Source organism: Hippocampus guttulatus, chromosome 14, assembly GCF_054856545.1.
Source record: "Hippocampus guttulatus isolate MCC_2025c chromosome 14, RoL_Hgut_1.0, whole genome shotgun sequence".
NCBI classification, from domain to species: Eukaryota; Metazoa; Chordata; class Actinopteri; order Syngnathiformes; family Syngnathidae; genus Hippocampus; species Hippocampus guttulatus.
Window position 1 is genome coordinate 9,663,134 of NC_141274.1, and position 14,061 is coordinate 9,677,194.

The 14,061-nt window shown below is 43.1% G+C and overlaps 1 protein-coding gene across 6 annotated transcripts in view; it reads right to left on the reverse strand.

Moving 5' to 3' along the window:
• carmil3 (capping protein regulator and myosin 1 linker 3) overlaps positions 1-5,599 on the reverse strand; it is a 48,548-nt gene extending 42,949 nt beyond the window's left edge. For all 6 annotated transcript variants that reach the window (XM_086129375.1, XM_086129376.1, XM_086129379.1 and 3 more), the window contains exons 1-2: positions 5,413-5,599; positions 2,187-2,281 (exon numbers count right to left, since the gene is read on the reverse strand). In XM_086129375.1, coding sequence (XP_085985501.1) covers positions 2,187-2,281; positions 5,413-5,470 — 153 coding nt within the window. In that variant the 5' untranslated portion in view covers positions 5,471-5,599. The remainder of the gene's footprint in view (positions 1-2,186; positions 2,282-5,412) is intronic.
• Between the last annotated feature and the right edge of the window lie 8,462 nt (positions 5,600-14,061).

Here is a 14,061-nt window from a genome sequence, read left to right on the forward strand (position 1 = left end):
CAGCAATGCTGGAGTCTCACTAGAGGGACATCGCTGGATGCACTCGAGTGTGTTCAGCACCGTCAAACAGGGAAAGTCTCTTGCACTAATGGGCCCATTATTAGTTCGGAGCGATGGAGCCGCACTGGATCAAACCGAGCGACCAATCGGGACAAATAAGTGGCGGAAGGGCCGAATCAACAACAACTGGGGCATCGCAACGTATCAGAAATGTCATCCCTACTCGCTCTGAAGCCATTTTCAGCTCTTTTTCCATCCTTGTGCTGCATCGCAACCTCTGGTCTAACACCTCCTCCCCCCTCTGCCTTTGAAGAAATACTTTGTTTTCCGAATTGTCTTTCATCCTTAAATAGGGTGTTCTAATAATGAGGGTACCAATGTAGGAAGGTTTGGGGCACTGAACCGTGTGTGCGCGCGTGTGTCTACACTGAATGATGGAAGCATGCATGTTGATGCAGCTCCAACAGATTGCCCTGGGTGGCTCTTGCTTGTGATGCTACACCCTTCTGCCTGCGTCTGGAAGAGTCCGGGGAAGGGGGGCAAGGGGGTTGGCTCAACCGTGTCGATGTACATGTGTGTCATCGTGTGATGGCTGGTGCAGTCAACATACACAGACAGCTGGATAACATCGATCTCCACGGGCGGAAAACGGGGGCAGACAATAAAAACAGAGGACAACAGACTTTAGAGCAAGTTCGAACAAACAAAGGATGTGCTCGATTCGGCCACCAAACCAAATCAACCAGCAGACCCAGCTAAAAAGGGACCTTCGGGTGTCAGGAATGAGCCATCACAGGCAAGAGGAGTCGGCTTTCTTTTCAGCTTTGAAGCCTAAAGGCAGAGCCAACTTATTTATCCATTTTCAACCATAAAAAGTTGAAATTTTGTCCAGAATGAATTTGATCACTTTATGATTTTCATGTGCAATTAACACCTTCCAAAGCGCATCTTGCTGTCGACTGAAAATGACATCACATGAGCCTTAACTTAAAAATGTGTTTTTAAAAGGTGTTAATCGTGCATGAAAATCAATCAAGTTCTCAAATTCGTTTTGGACAAGGTATCACTTTTTACTGCTGAAAATTGCCAAATAAGTTTCGTTTCCCTTGTGACCGTGTGAAAGATGAGTGCTCAATGCACAGAGAAATGAAGTGAGCATTCCAATCTCCCTCACGTGCTCACCATCACACCTCTGAAACGGATCCATTTTTTCGATTGAAACAAGAATGAATGCCTATATCTCCTTTCCTCCTTGAATGCATCCAGAGCAGTACCCAAGGCTCACATGGACACTAAAAATAAATAAATCTCGTAACTAATTGAATTGCCTGTGATCGAAAGAGGGGCCCAATACTTTTTATAGGCCAGATTAAAGATAGAGGGAAGGGCACAAGGGAGATGCAGAGAGTGAGAGGCAACTGGCATGTCGGGGGGGAGCACAACAAGGGGGCTTGGGGGTCGGGGGGCACAATGATGAGGAGGAGAGTGATTAAAATGACAGGGAAAGAGGGAGGTAGAGAGGAAACAAAGAGAGGACATGACAGAAAGAGTGGGGACATGGGAGGGGGCGTAAGGGTGGTGAAAGGAGGATGCTGGAGAAACAAAACAAAAAACCTCAACGGATTAATGCATAGGATATATTTCTAACGCGACTGAGCAAGTCATATTTTGTCAACGCGGAGGTGACCTGGGCCAACAAAGCACCTTGAACGCATCACAGCCCCTTTGGGATATACTCTCATATAACATGCAGGAATTGTGATTGATAAATAAATAAATCCATCAATAAATAAATACATGACAAAGTGTATAGTAGATACAATGTCAGGCTCACACATGCACGCACCAAACTCTTGCCTGTGGCATTAAGGCCACCCTGCCACATCTAATAAACTCTGTGGCTAGATTCAGTAGGCCATGACACAGTGTCCACTTTGCTTTGCTTGGGCAGCATCTGCCTTAAGCCCCGATTTTCAACGCGTCTGCTTAGTGTGACAGGATGCCTAATCTGTGACTTCTTATAGGTCTTTCAATTTGTCTCAATTAAGCTCGATTGGATTCCGCTTGGCTTCAGACAACTTCGTTTTGTCTCAAAGTTCATATTCCATATCAAAGTCAATATCTCATTTGGCATGAAAGCAGAAAAGGGCCTAAAAGGGACTCTTTAGAGTATTGGGGTCTCTTACCAGAATCCTGTCTTCCGATTTCCCATTCTTGGTGTCCAGTTTGGTAGCTCTCACAAATTTAATGGCCTGTTTGTCCAGCACCTTCCTGATGCTCTCTGGCAGGACGAAGAAAAGACAGATATTCATCAAAACAGTTGAACTCAAAATAGTGGGCACAAGTCTATAGCCAAAAAGGACAAGGTACCTTGTGATGTGGGTGAGAAATACCTTTATTTAAAAATGAATCCAAATTCTTGCCATAATTAATTAGTGGGGAAATCCCCCACCGCATTAAAAAAAAAAATGCAGTCATTCACTCACATATCAACAGTGTTGTGAAACAAACTGAAGATCACACAATTAGCTAAAATTACCTCCAAAATGGCATAAATCAATAAACTCTATATGGGTAATTAACTTAGTGCAGAAAGTAAAACAATGAGTTTACTCTTGGAATTCAATCCCAATAAATCTGTAGGCAGAACAGTGTGTGTACGTGTGTGTGTGTGTGTGTGTGTGTTGCACCCCGCCTACCGCCCAAAATCAGCTGGCATGGGATGTCTGATATGATTTGGTTTTAACGTGAAAAAATGAGACATGTGGCCCATAAAAGCAGGTGAGAGTCTGACTGCAAGAATTTAGCTCCAACATGCTTTTCATTTCTATGGCAAAGAACTACATGATATCTTCAAGGTGCGCTTTGTGTACAAGTCATGTTCTGGGCAGTCGCGGACGGAAAACTGCATGCCCTGTTTGACTCGCCACCGTAAGGCTGTTGAAAAGCCGCAAGGAAGTAAAAGTGTCAGCAGATGAGCTGACGTGTTAGTCTTGTTACCGTTACACACAATTAAAGTTGCTCGCAGACTGCCCCACTTCCTTCACTTCCCTCGTCAATGACTTAATGCCGTCGTTATGGCAATGCAAATGCATGCGCAGAAGGCGGGTGCAATCTTTTGGCGCCATTGCTTTTCCATTCCTCATGGCCGCAACTATTGTTCTCCGTGTTGACCGAGTGCTCTTCCTTACTTCCTACCAAGGCATTACCAACAGATCGCCACGGAATCATTCCGAACTGCGTCGTTTGTTTTGCCGCATTCTATTTGCCTTAACGTTAACATCAACATCAATCTAGAGCAGTATTCGTAGAAAATAGGAGAACAAAAAGACAGACCAAATAGCATTCAGGCGTGCACGTTATTTCTAATCTTAGAGTGACGAGCTCTGTCTTGTCACACAAACTTTTGCCTCGTTAGTAAATGAGGGGGGAACAAAAACCAAACAGGATATATGGGGGCAAAAGCGGAACAGTTTTATCGAATGATTTGGACAGTTCTCAAAACTATTCCACCCTGTTGCCAGGCATTTGCTCAGTGCATTACTGCTCACAGAACGTCGTGGGGACACAGGCACACCCCGGCAAAGGATACGGTCACCGTTATTTGGCCAGATTATTTGATTCCTCTTAGCAACAATGGTTAAAAAAAAAAAAAAAAAATGGAATTGTACAGTTTCTACTTCAAATGAATGGTAAACATTAGGGCTGTGCAGTATTGGAAAAACACTCCTGCGCTATCAATATTATTGAAATGATTAAAAGAAATGATATTTTCATGATCTAATGAAGCAAATGCATGTTTATCTTTTTTACCTTACATATTGTTTGTATTTTTATATATACCGTCATCATTTGAAGTTCTTTAGCGTTAGCAATGCCCCTTGATCCTGTTGGCCTATTGGAATGTGATGTCCATCCAAGGTTGCGTCTGACTGGTCAAAGTCAAATCAAAGCAGACAATTCCATATGAATTTTATCGCACATCTTTGCGATTATGCATATAGCACACACCATAATCCCGATGCCGACAATTTTTTTCGACATATTGTGCAGCCCGACTCAACATATTGGAAATAACAGTGTTGCCCTATGAACAGATGGTTGCATAAAGACAGCTGCCTGCCAGGGCTGTAACTCGGGCACCAACGTCCGAAATGATCAGGGCGTCAAAGACTGAGCTATTAAGGATTAGCATCACACGCTGTTAACACGCAGAGAACCTCTAAAACAAGGGCTCCTACTGTATCTGGGCTATTTTTAGCATCAGAGCTCAATAGAAACAAGCTGGCTCACTCCAATGAAACCTGGAAAGATATAGCGCTGCAATATTCAAGGACTAGAATGGCCACGTCGAGTTCAACGTCTTCCACCCACTAGCTGTACCGACAGCATCTGCGCATACAGTATATTCTTCAAAGATGCAATGCAAGTCTTATACATCCAGGAGGCGTTACAGTACATGCTGTTCGTGTACTCTAGTTGTGTGGAGCGGTCTGCTTGTGTGCACATGATTTTCTGCATCCTCTCTATAAATAGACTCATAACTCTCATTTTCCTGCAACAAACACTAAGTTTGCTCCCACGCTTGAGGCCAAACCAAACGCTGATCGTTATTGAGACGAAGCTTCGGTAAGACCTAAACGTTTAAACCTTTCAATGCACTTTGCACCCCCCGTTGGTTGAACTAAGATACAGTACTCCCAAAAGGCAAGAAGGGTAGGGGAGGAAAGATGGGTCAGTGCCCCTGTTCTACTTTAATTCCCCCTGCTCACAGGCAAACGGCCTTTTTTGGCACTTCCATGGGCCTGCTCCCGCTGACGGCGGGTCATTATGACCCCATCGCTCGGGATCTGGCAGGTGTGTTCATGACTTAACGCGGCACGGCCAGACAGAAGGGGCTTGACGAGGATGAGCTGGTTAACGGCAAGATTCAAGTAAACAACCTCGTCAGGTTAATTGGCAACAAGCTTCTCGTGTGCGCGTGCCCGATCAATCGCTGCTCAAGCATCTCTCACCGGCGCACAGCAACTCGCGCTCGAACGCCAAGAGAGATCAAGTCTTCACATATGATTGTGCCACACATCCAAAATATCACTCGGAGTCCCTTTGTGCGGCACGATCAATTTCACAGCGGAGATTCATGCCGAATCAATTAGAAGTGAATCGAATCGATAAAATGACAACCTTCCCAATTTCGCTGAGCGATTTTGGCCTTTCAGGGACATTTACTGCCTTTGCCTGCAGCCGGAACTCTGAACTGGAGAAGAGAAGACGCAAAACAAGCCAAAACTAATTCACACGTGTCGCCCCAAAACAATCTTGTCAGCCTTCACTTCCGGAGCGGCGAGCGGCGTTGCGCTTTGGAGGTTAAACAGCACCCTTAACCCGGGGTGGGAGTCATTTGGAGCTCACCTGTCAATTCCCTGCTGACACTGGCAAAGCCCGGCGCTGTGGTCTCTTTGGAGGCCATGGCGCTCACCTCGCTGCCTGAGCTGATCCTCCGCGAGTCCCCGAACGTCCCGAATGCCCTCAAACGTGCTTCCTGCGGTCCCCTTTTGCGCCACCGGCGAGCTGTGAACCGAAGCGATGCTGTGACGCGCCGTTCGCAGTCGCACTGGTGGGCGCGCTTTACAACACTTCTGAGAGAGAGGGAGAGAGAGAGAGAGAGAGGGGGAGAGAGAGAGAGAGGGGGAGAGAGAGAGAGGAAGAGAGTTGCAGGGGTGTTAAAGGGGCGCTAATCCGAAAAGAATTATTCATCAGATGCTTTCAAATTCCTCGTTACATGCACAGATTTTATCATTATTTTGAAATACGTGTGTCCTAATTTAAATTCGTAAAATTTCTAATCATAATTTGAGTTTAAAAAACAGCGCCATGAGGCCATTTTGTGATGCCATGGGTAATTTAAATTGAATTTTGAACATCAATAGCATCATAAGTGTGTGGTGTAAAGTCCCCCCACCCCCCACCCCCCTTCATCTACTCCCCATAGTCACGATTGCCTAATTTACATACTCTGGGTTTTTTGGGGGTTGCAAGCTAATCTTCATTATTAACTGGAAAAAAAATCACCTATTTGCTGTTTTGTGCGCCATGAAACATTAGATGGCATGCCACCAAAGCTCTGTCTAACCGCCATGATGGTGCCCCGACCTTGCTGCTACAGAATTATACAGAGGTGGGTGCATCGGCAAATTTTGGCAGTCCGTCAGTCATCATTCAGCAGCGGCCGGATCATCATCATCAATCCATCATTATCCATCCATCTATCCATTTCCTAATCGACCACCGTGCCGCCGTCCATCATTACTTCAAGCCGAATCAAAATGGCACTTTTGTCATTGCTAAACTTTGAAAGTTTGTCAATACAATTTTAGGACCGTGAGATCTTCTTTTTCTTCTTCGGCGGTGCCGTGTCTGCGACAGCCAGTCGGCATTGAAAATGTGCTACTTCGTACGTCACACGCAGGTGCACGCAAACCAGATGCACAGCCAATTAAAGTTGGAAAAAAAAACCTGCCAGACACACACAGCATGGTGATTGGTGAAATTAAAACAATATGGCTCAATGTCATTGTGGTCTGTGGGACCGACGAAAGGTCGCAATGTCGCATATTTCCACATCACTTCCTGTTTTTTGGTTTTTGTTTTCATTTTCATCATACAATTTGGGATGGAGAATTTACAGGGCAGCATAAAGCTGATGAAGGCAATGATGTCGAGGATGATTCACCACACTCACCTGAACGACGGCCTCTTGGGATTGCAGAAGCCTTTTCCGTAGACACTTGTAGACAATGTCCCATGATCGCTTCGTTCGATAGGAAACGTGCTCTTGAAAATGTAGATGAATAGGCTGCCTGTGTGCCCTTAATGCGGAGGCCCAGCTGTGTCGTGGTATCATTTCCAAGTTTGTCCTTTGAGGGTTCCCGGAGCGGAAGAGCTGCACAGTGTGTGCTACAAGCTCGCATACATGATTTAATATGGTATGTGTTAGTCACCTTTGTGTCTGTGTCTCAAAGATACTCTACACGGATGAAAGAAAAAACACAGTGGGGGCTGGGGGTATTTTGCAGGCAAGACAAAGTGAGAAGGGGCCAAGAAGGCAAGAATGAGAGGTTTGTAGTCTGGGTTTCACAGGGTTAAAAACTTCAGCAATGTTCAAAGATGCACTTGAAAGGATGAAGCATTACTTATTCATCAGTGCAGCAATTCACAGATGGGAACTGCGTAACTCAATCGGCCCTCGATTACATGTCTGCCTGTGTGTTTTATGTGAATGAATATGTTTATGTGCAGTAATGCCGGAGACGAATGTGATTACTGTAGTTCTTTCTCTCCGGAAGCAATTTGTTTCGAGTAGAAAAAGGTCTTAGAAAAAAGACATGACTGTGCTGATATACCTCTGCTATCCACTGTTGTTTGATGAGAAAAAAAAGCATACACGACAAGACAACCACAGACACCAAACATTCTGTAGTCACATTTAAATAAACTGTAAAGCGTTGACATTTTAAGATAGTGGCATCGATGCAGATACGATGAAACGATTCTACATTCCTATGGGTCAACTGTACATGTGATCCGAAGTGGGCCTTTGCAAAATTGGCCTGGCAACAACAATAAGAACAACACCAATCCTATTGTGACCACCCCCAAGGGACACAGCCATCAAAAGAATGAAAGGTGAAACATTTTCAACCAAAAGAGTCCAGTCACGAGGATTGCGGTTTATCATGAACTGGACGACTGAGAATCTGAACGGATACTTCGCTATCGTCGTAGGATCAAAGCTGATAGATACTGCCCTCTTCTGGGTAAACGAAGCCACACACACACACACACACACACACAGACACGCACACACACGCACACACACACGCACACACACGCACACACACACTCACACACTTAAACGCGCGCGTGTGTGTCCTAGAATAGACTATGACAAGAATAAACTACAGTGATACTCTGTAGCGAGATCAGCTGATGTTATACAACAGGACATTGATCGTACTGTAGACCACAGAAAACAATTATCGATTTTTGAGGACATTACAAGAACGTAAAGTGACAGTTGCGAACGCAGTAAGAGTTTTAAGATTTGAAAAGTCTGATATCACATAAATTAATATAAAGGCTTAGTGTCAAGTGCATGCAGCATTACAATGTGTTATATACCAGGGGTGTCAAACTCATTTCACATTGTGGGCCGCATATGGCCTCGATAGATGTCAAGGGGGCCGGACCATTAAAAATGACACCATACTCTGCTGTAAATAACCAAAATAATATGTATATCCTTTGTTTTGGTCTAAAGAAGCACAAGAATACTAGGAAAATGTTGAAATTTAATGAATATATTTTTTACAAAACATTTCATGAAGGACCTTAGATTTCCTTAGACAAATATGCAATTTACTTTTATCATTCACATATATGCATTGCAGCTGATCCCATTGACTGTACAAAGGCACCAAACCTTAACAAGTAATTGGTATTGAAAAATATAGTAATGCACTTTTAAGATTAAACGAGATTTATAAAGAAAGGAATTTTTAAACCATTTACACAAGCATATAAATTCTAAATGTAATCCCTGCCTACACCTTACAAACTAAGGAGAGTGCTATAATATGTATATGTAATATGTAATATGTATATAAGAATAAAGTATTCACATATCCTTGATAGCGTCTGCTGTGTTGGGTCTGTCTCAGTGACAGACTGAGGCTGGTGTTGTCTTCTTCTCTGATCAAAACAAGGTTGTCTTTTTCTCTGATCAAAACAGTGTGTCCCCCTAGCGGACATTCCATGAATTGCACCTCATTAAAAATATTCATTCCGTGTCTTTTATACATTTTTTGACTTTTAAATTATCCTGCGGGCCTGATCAAACCTCTTTGCGGGCCGGTTCCGGCCCGCGGGTCGTATGTTTGACACCACTGTTTTTATACTGTAGATTAGCCACTGCAAATAACCTGCTGAGGCACATTTGAACTTTACATCTACTCAGCGGGATGAAATATTCGATACATGGATGGATAAAGCTGTTGTTTTTAACGAAAACAAAAACACACCAATGCGGATTAATAATTATGCACGCAACAACATTTACTCTACACACTCGCATAACGGTCAGTAGGAGTGATGGGTAACATTCACAGAGGTAACATTCTTGGCTCAGGGATGCGCGACACATGAGTTGCCTGCCGATGGAAACGTCTGAATAGAGACAAATGATCTCATGTAACCCAGAGGGACGCTTCCAGTTACTGCGGCAACACCGAAATGATTGCTATCATCTTTTGTTTCCTAAGCCGAGGGTGAGGAGAGGATGTATTTGGAACTGAGAGTCGCCGCTGTGAATTGAAGCCGATCTGAAATTGACAGGAGAATTGAACCGACTTCTTTTATTGTCAATGGGCGCTACGGCTTCTTATTTACTTAATTAGTAATGAGGAGAAATCTAATATCTTGCTGGATGCATCTCACGCCGCTGTGTCATTGCTCAAATGAACTGACGTGACTCCTGATTCGTACCCTATGCAACCCTCAAATGTAACACCAGAGGGCAGCGTAAGCCAAAGAAAGTTTGCAACTTTCATTGCAATTTTCCAATGGCGTGGAAAGGTAATCATGATACCGAAATAAATAATTTTGAAAGTAATCACGACAGTTACATAAAATGATCTTCAATAAAAACAAATTTTTATTGTTGATGAACGCTGAGGCCTTCTATGTTCCTGTATTTTAATGATGGCAATGATGGTGGTGCTTTTTAAAATGGTTCTGAACCATTATTATAAGGTGTAAAAATTAAATATGGACCTTTCTCCAAATATACGAGTGAACCTTTTATGTAAAATTTGAATTTGACAACAGCTGTATTTCCTTGGTACACGCAGATGTCGAAAATATAGCAATTAAATATGGGTACAGTTCACTGCAAAAAGTGAAAGGTTTGCCAACATATCTCAAAGGAATATTTCAAATTGAGGCAAACATGATGTTCTTAATCTGCCAAGATAATTCTGATGCCCTGTTCCGAAACTCATCTCATCCAGCGTTGCTGATATGCCAGTTTATCGTTAAAACAGTTACGAATTACTTCCAGCAGGTGGCAGCAGATACACAAATACGCCACACATGAAGGAGACACATGATGAGGGCCACTTCTCTATTTTCATATCACAATCATTATCAGAAACAAAAACTACAATATAATTTGCCTTTTCAAAGACAAGAATGTTTTTTTGTTTGTTTTTTGCCAGAGAGCAACATTAGCGTTGTGCGAGAACTATGTTTACTACATCATACCGAGAACAAATCCCGATAGTTTCTATTTACTCATGCATGCAATTGAGGTAATCACATTTTAGCGATGACTGACGACGCAATTCATTTCTACACCACAGCAAACTGCAACCACAATCTTAAATAGGTTGTTAAGCGATAATTACCTGTCTGAGGTGTCAATCAACGTTACCACCTTTTCGTTTCTGAGTTGTAGATGTTTCTCTTTTAGACGCTTCTGAATGGAAGAGGTCGTTATGTTACCCTTGTTTCTGTTCATCTTTGTAAACGACACACATTGTGATACAGTTGATGCACAGAATCTCAGTTTGTAGACACAATGTTGTGGCTGGCCATTGGAGGATATTGCATGAGCATACTGGACGTTAGAACAGGATTTAGTATCAGTGACTGAAAAGAAACAGAGCAGAACAGTGTCACTCCATTACTGATTGTCCCAGATCACAGAATGACACAGTTTTTCCACATGGATGCAATCATTTGCAGTGAAACCTGAGTAACCTATTTAAATATTGAATGGCCTGCTTATGGAAGGCTCTTTGAATTTTTCAATAATAATATTACGGCCTCCTTTTTAAAAAGAAATCAACACAGAGCAATCTGCCATCAATGGTGCAGTATTTTGAACTGCAGAAAGTCAGACGTCGAGAATCGGGCGCTCTATTTTCATGACTCGTGCAAATCCATCGCTGCACTTGGCGTGAGTCTGCAAATCGGTAGGTTCGACCGGATGTTTGTATTATTGCAAATGAGCGCAAGCCGGCGCATTTGAAAAAGGGCAGTTTGCGCCGTTGTGGTCGGAAATCTAGCCTGATCGGGTTTTAACAATGCAAACCATGTTGTGGCAAAATATGGCAAAACTGTCCCACTTGCAGAAAAAGGTTACCCAGTCACGTCTTCCACCATCGTAGCTTTCTTGAAATCGAAAGGCCTTCCAGATGTCCTCCAAGGCTTAGTCTCGCAACCGCAATTTCATTCTCTCGGCCATTACCCCCAGGTCATAACCACCAGTATTGGAATGTTAATTGAGTGGTAAATTGAAAGCTCGACCATCCTACTCAGCTCTTTCATCTCCACAACAGACTTGTGCGAGTTCTGCCAATAGCATTAGCAAGGCCCCTACTTGTCTAGCTTTTAACTGGGGAACAAAACTCTGAGAAGTCTTTCAAGTCTTGCAGGAAGGACCTGAGGGAAGGGAAGTCTCTTTCAAGGATCCCTGAAAAATCACTAATGAAGATAAATCAATTTAGCTTGTCGGTTGTCTGCTGACGACCGAGTGAAGGTGATTGATTAAACTGTTAATTTACCCGCTATGGATGAATATTCAACAGTATTTTACCATTTTTTAAAAAAACGGTAAGATACTATTCCAAATTCAAAAGTAGCTGTCAGCTTTCCGTCAGTCACTGATTCCGTCAGCGATCGATGTTATAAGAACAATATGGGAAACGTGCCAACAGTTCTCGTGTTTTATTTTCCTTGCGACAAGAAAAGTACCAAGCCGAAACCAACTCCCACTGCAGGTTTTCCCCGGTTACGCTATGGATTCCCTGTCGGCTTTCTACAGAGAGATCGAACTCTAATTAAGATTGTTAATGAAGATTTAATTTTCCAGTTCTAATGAGTCGGTGAATTCTCAAGAGCTAAACGCTTGAGCGAGAGAGCATGAGGAACTAAGTGGAGGTGAGGTAGGAACATCAAGGATGAGGAGGTGACGATCATTGGAGCAATATTAGAGGTCATTTACTGAACGATAATATTGTCACAGTGATTCGTTTCGGTCTCTGTCAGGTTTTGTTACCGCTGTTCTAGAGACTTTAATGATCGCAAAGTTGAGTGTTTGTTGCAATCATACAATGACAGTATATTAAGTACACATCAGTATTTATAAATATACTGTGAACTTACCGCTATATACATAGAAACGTACTTATAAATGTACTTTGCCAGTTTCGATTCCCACCATGGGCTTAAGTGTGTCTCTAAATATCAAAAGAAAAGAAATCTCCTCCGGAGAACAAAGTTATGCTGCAGTCAGATCGAATACCAGTTGAGCGCTTCGCGCAACGCAAGTGTGGCCCACACAAAATAGTCACAGTTTCGTGACTTTGGAATATTTAATTAGATTTAGAGGAAACCTTTTCTCCAGGTTGATTTAAAATCTATGTATGTATATAATTAGACAGCAGGGGGCACTGTAGGAACAGTGGAGTGCCAGCCGTGCGTGATTGTTTTCGCGACAGGCTGCCGTAAAGTGGTGTTGTGTCGGAGGTGCCTGGAGCGAGCCATTTTGGCATGATTCAGCAACTGATCTCCTGCGCTTCATCTCTCCTGCTGAAGTCACACTTTTTACGTATACAGTAATCCCTCGTTTATCGTGGTTAATGGGGACCAAAACTACCCGCGATAAACGAAAAGCAGTGAAGTAGCGGCCAATTAACATATTTGAAAAAAAAAAGGTTTTTTTATTTTTAAGTCCGCAAACGGTCCACGAGAAGCTGCGAAAGTCAGCAAAACAACAGCGAGTCACATAGAGGAACATATACAGTACTGTACTTCATGTACAGGTATATGAAAAACAAATATACTGTATATATATATTTTTTTATGAATATGTTTGAAAAATCCGCGATGCACTGAAGCCGCGATAAACGAACTGCGAAATAGTGAGGCATCACTGTATATATTTCTGCCGTGTTGTTAATATACATTTTAAGGTTGAAACGACGTTCGACTGTATCTTCGGTTCGCTCAACGTCAGTTCTTCAAAAACTCGGATGGCTTAAAAGCCAGCGGTAAAAGCTTCGAATTATTAGAGAAATCCAAAAAACGAATGGCTGCAAGTGTAGGAGCACGCACACGCACATTCGCACATTCACACATTTCCACGATGCAGAAGTGCCAAAGGGATTCAGAGTAAGGTTCAAACAGAATGAAGAATCTCTGTACTTGAATTCAGTACATGCGCACACACACAGACACACACACACACGCACGCACGCACTAACCTGAGAGCCATGTGATGCAATCAAGCAGGACGATGAAAGTGTGTGCGCACGCACGTTTCTTTGGAGTGGCATCAACAGTGTCATTCCCAGCTGTACGCAGAGTACATTTTATCTCCCGTCCTGCCATTCTGCTCTCATCAATGATGCACACCGCAATTATTGACAGTGCGATGACAGCAGATCTCGCCGAGAATGCCGCATTGCCATGTTGATGCTTGAGGGAGCCTGATAATAAACACACCTATGGGAGTTGTAAATCGATGAGAATGTTGTTTGGTTCCAGGTGAATATGTTTTATCAGTTTGGTTGCAATGTGCATGCGCACGCGGGCCTGCGTGCGTAGCAGACACAGCCAGTCAGAGAAGTCAAAGCTCTGCTAGCCTCCAAATGACTTTCCATCCTTTTTTGACTCATAAATCTCACATTTAGGTTTCTCTGTCTGTCTGTCGCTCGCTGTCACCGTATAACAATGAAGCACACCGGAGGATCATTTCAAAACTAATCGCAAATTCAGTTTGATGCAATATTATTGCAGATCAACTGCTAATATGCTCCCGCATCCGCCTCTTGTTTCTGACTTGAGGCGGGTATTATCGTTGTGATCAAGCGGAGACCCGGCAAACGCGATCATTTTCGAAACCATCGTGTAGAAATAATCCCCCCCCCCGCGCCCCCGCATTCACGTGCGATTATTTGAATAAATCTTTTTAACCAGCCATTCAGTCGCACGGCAATG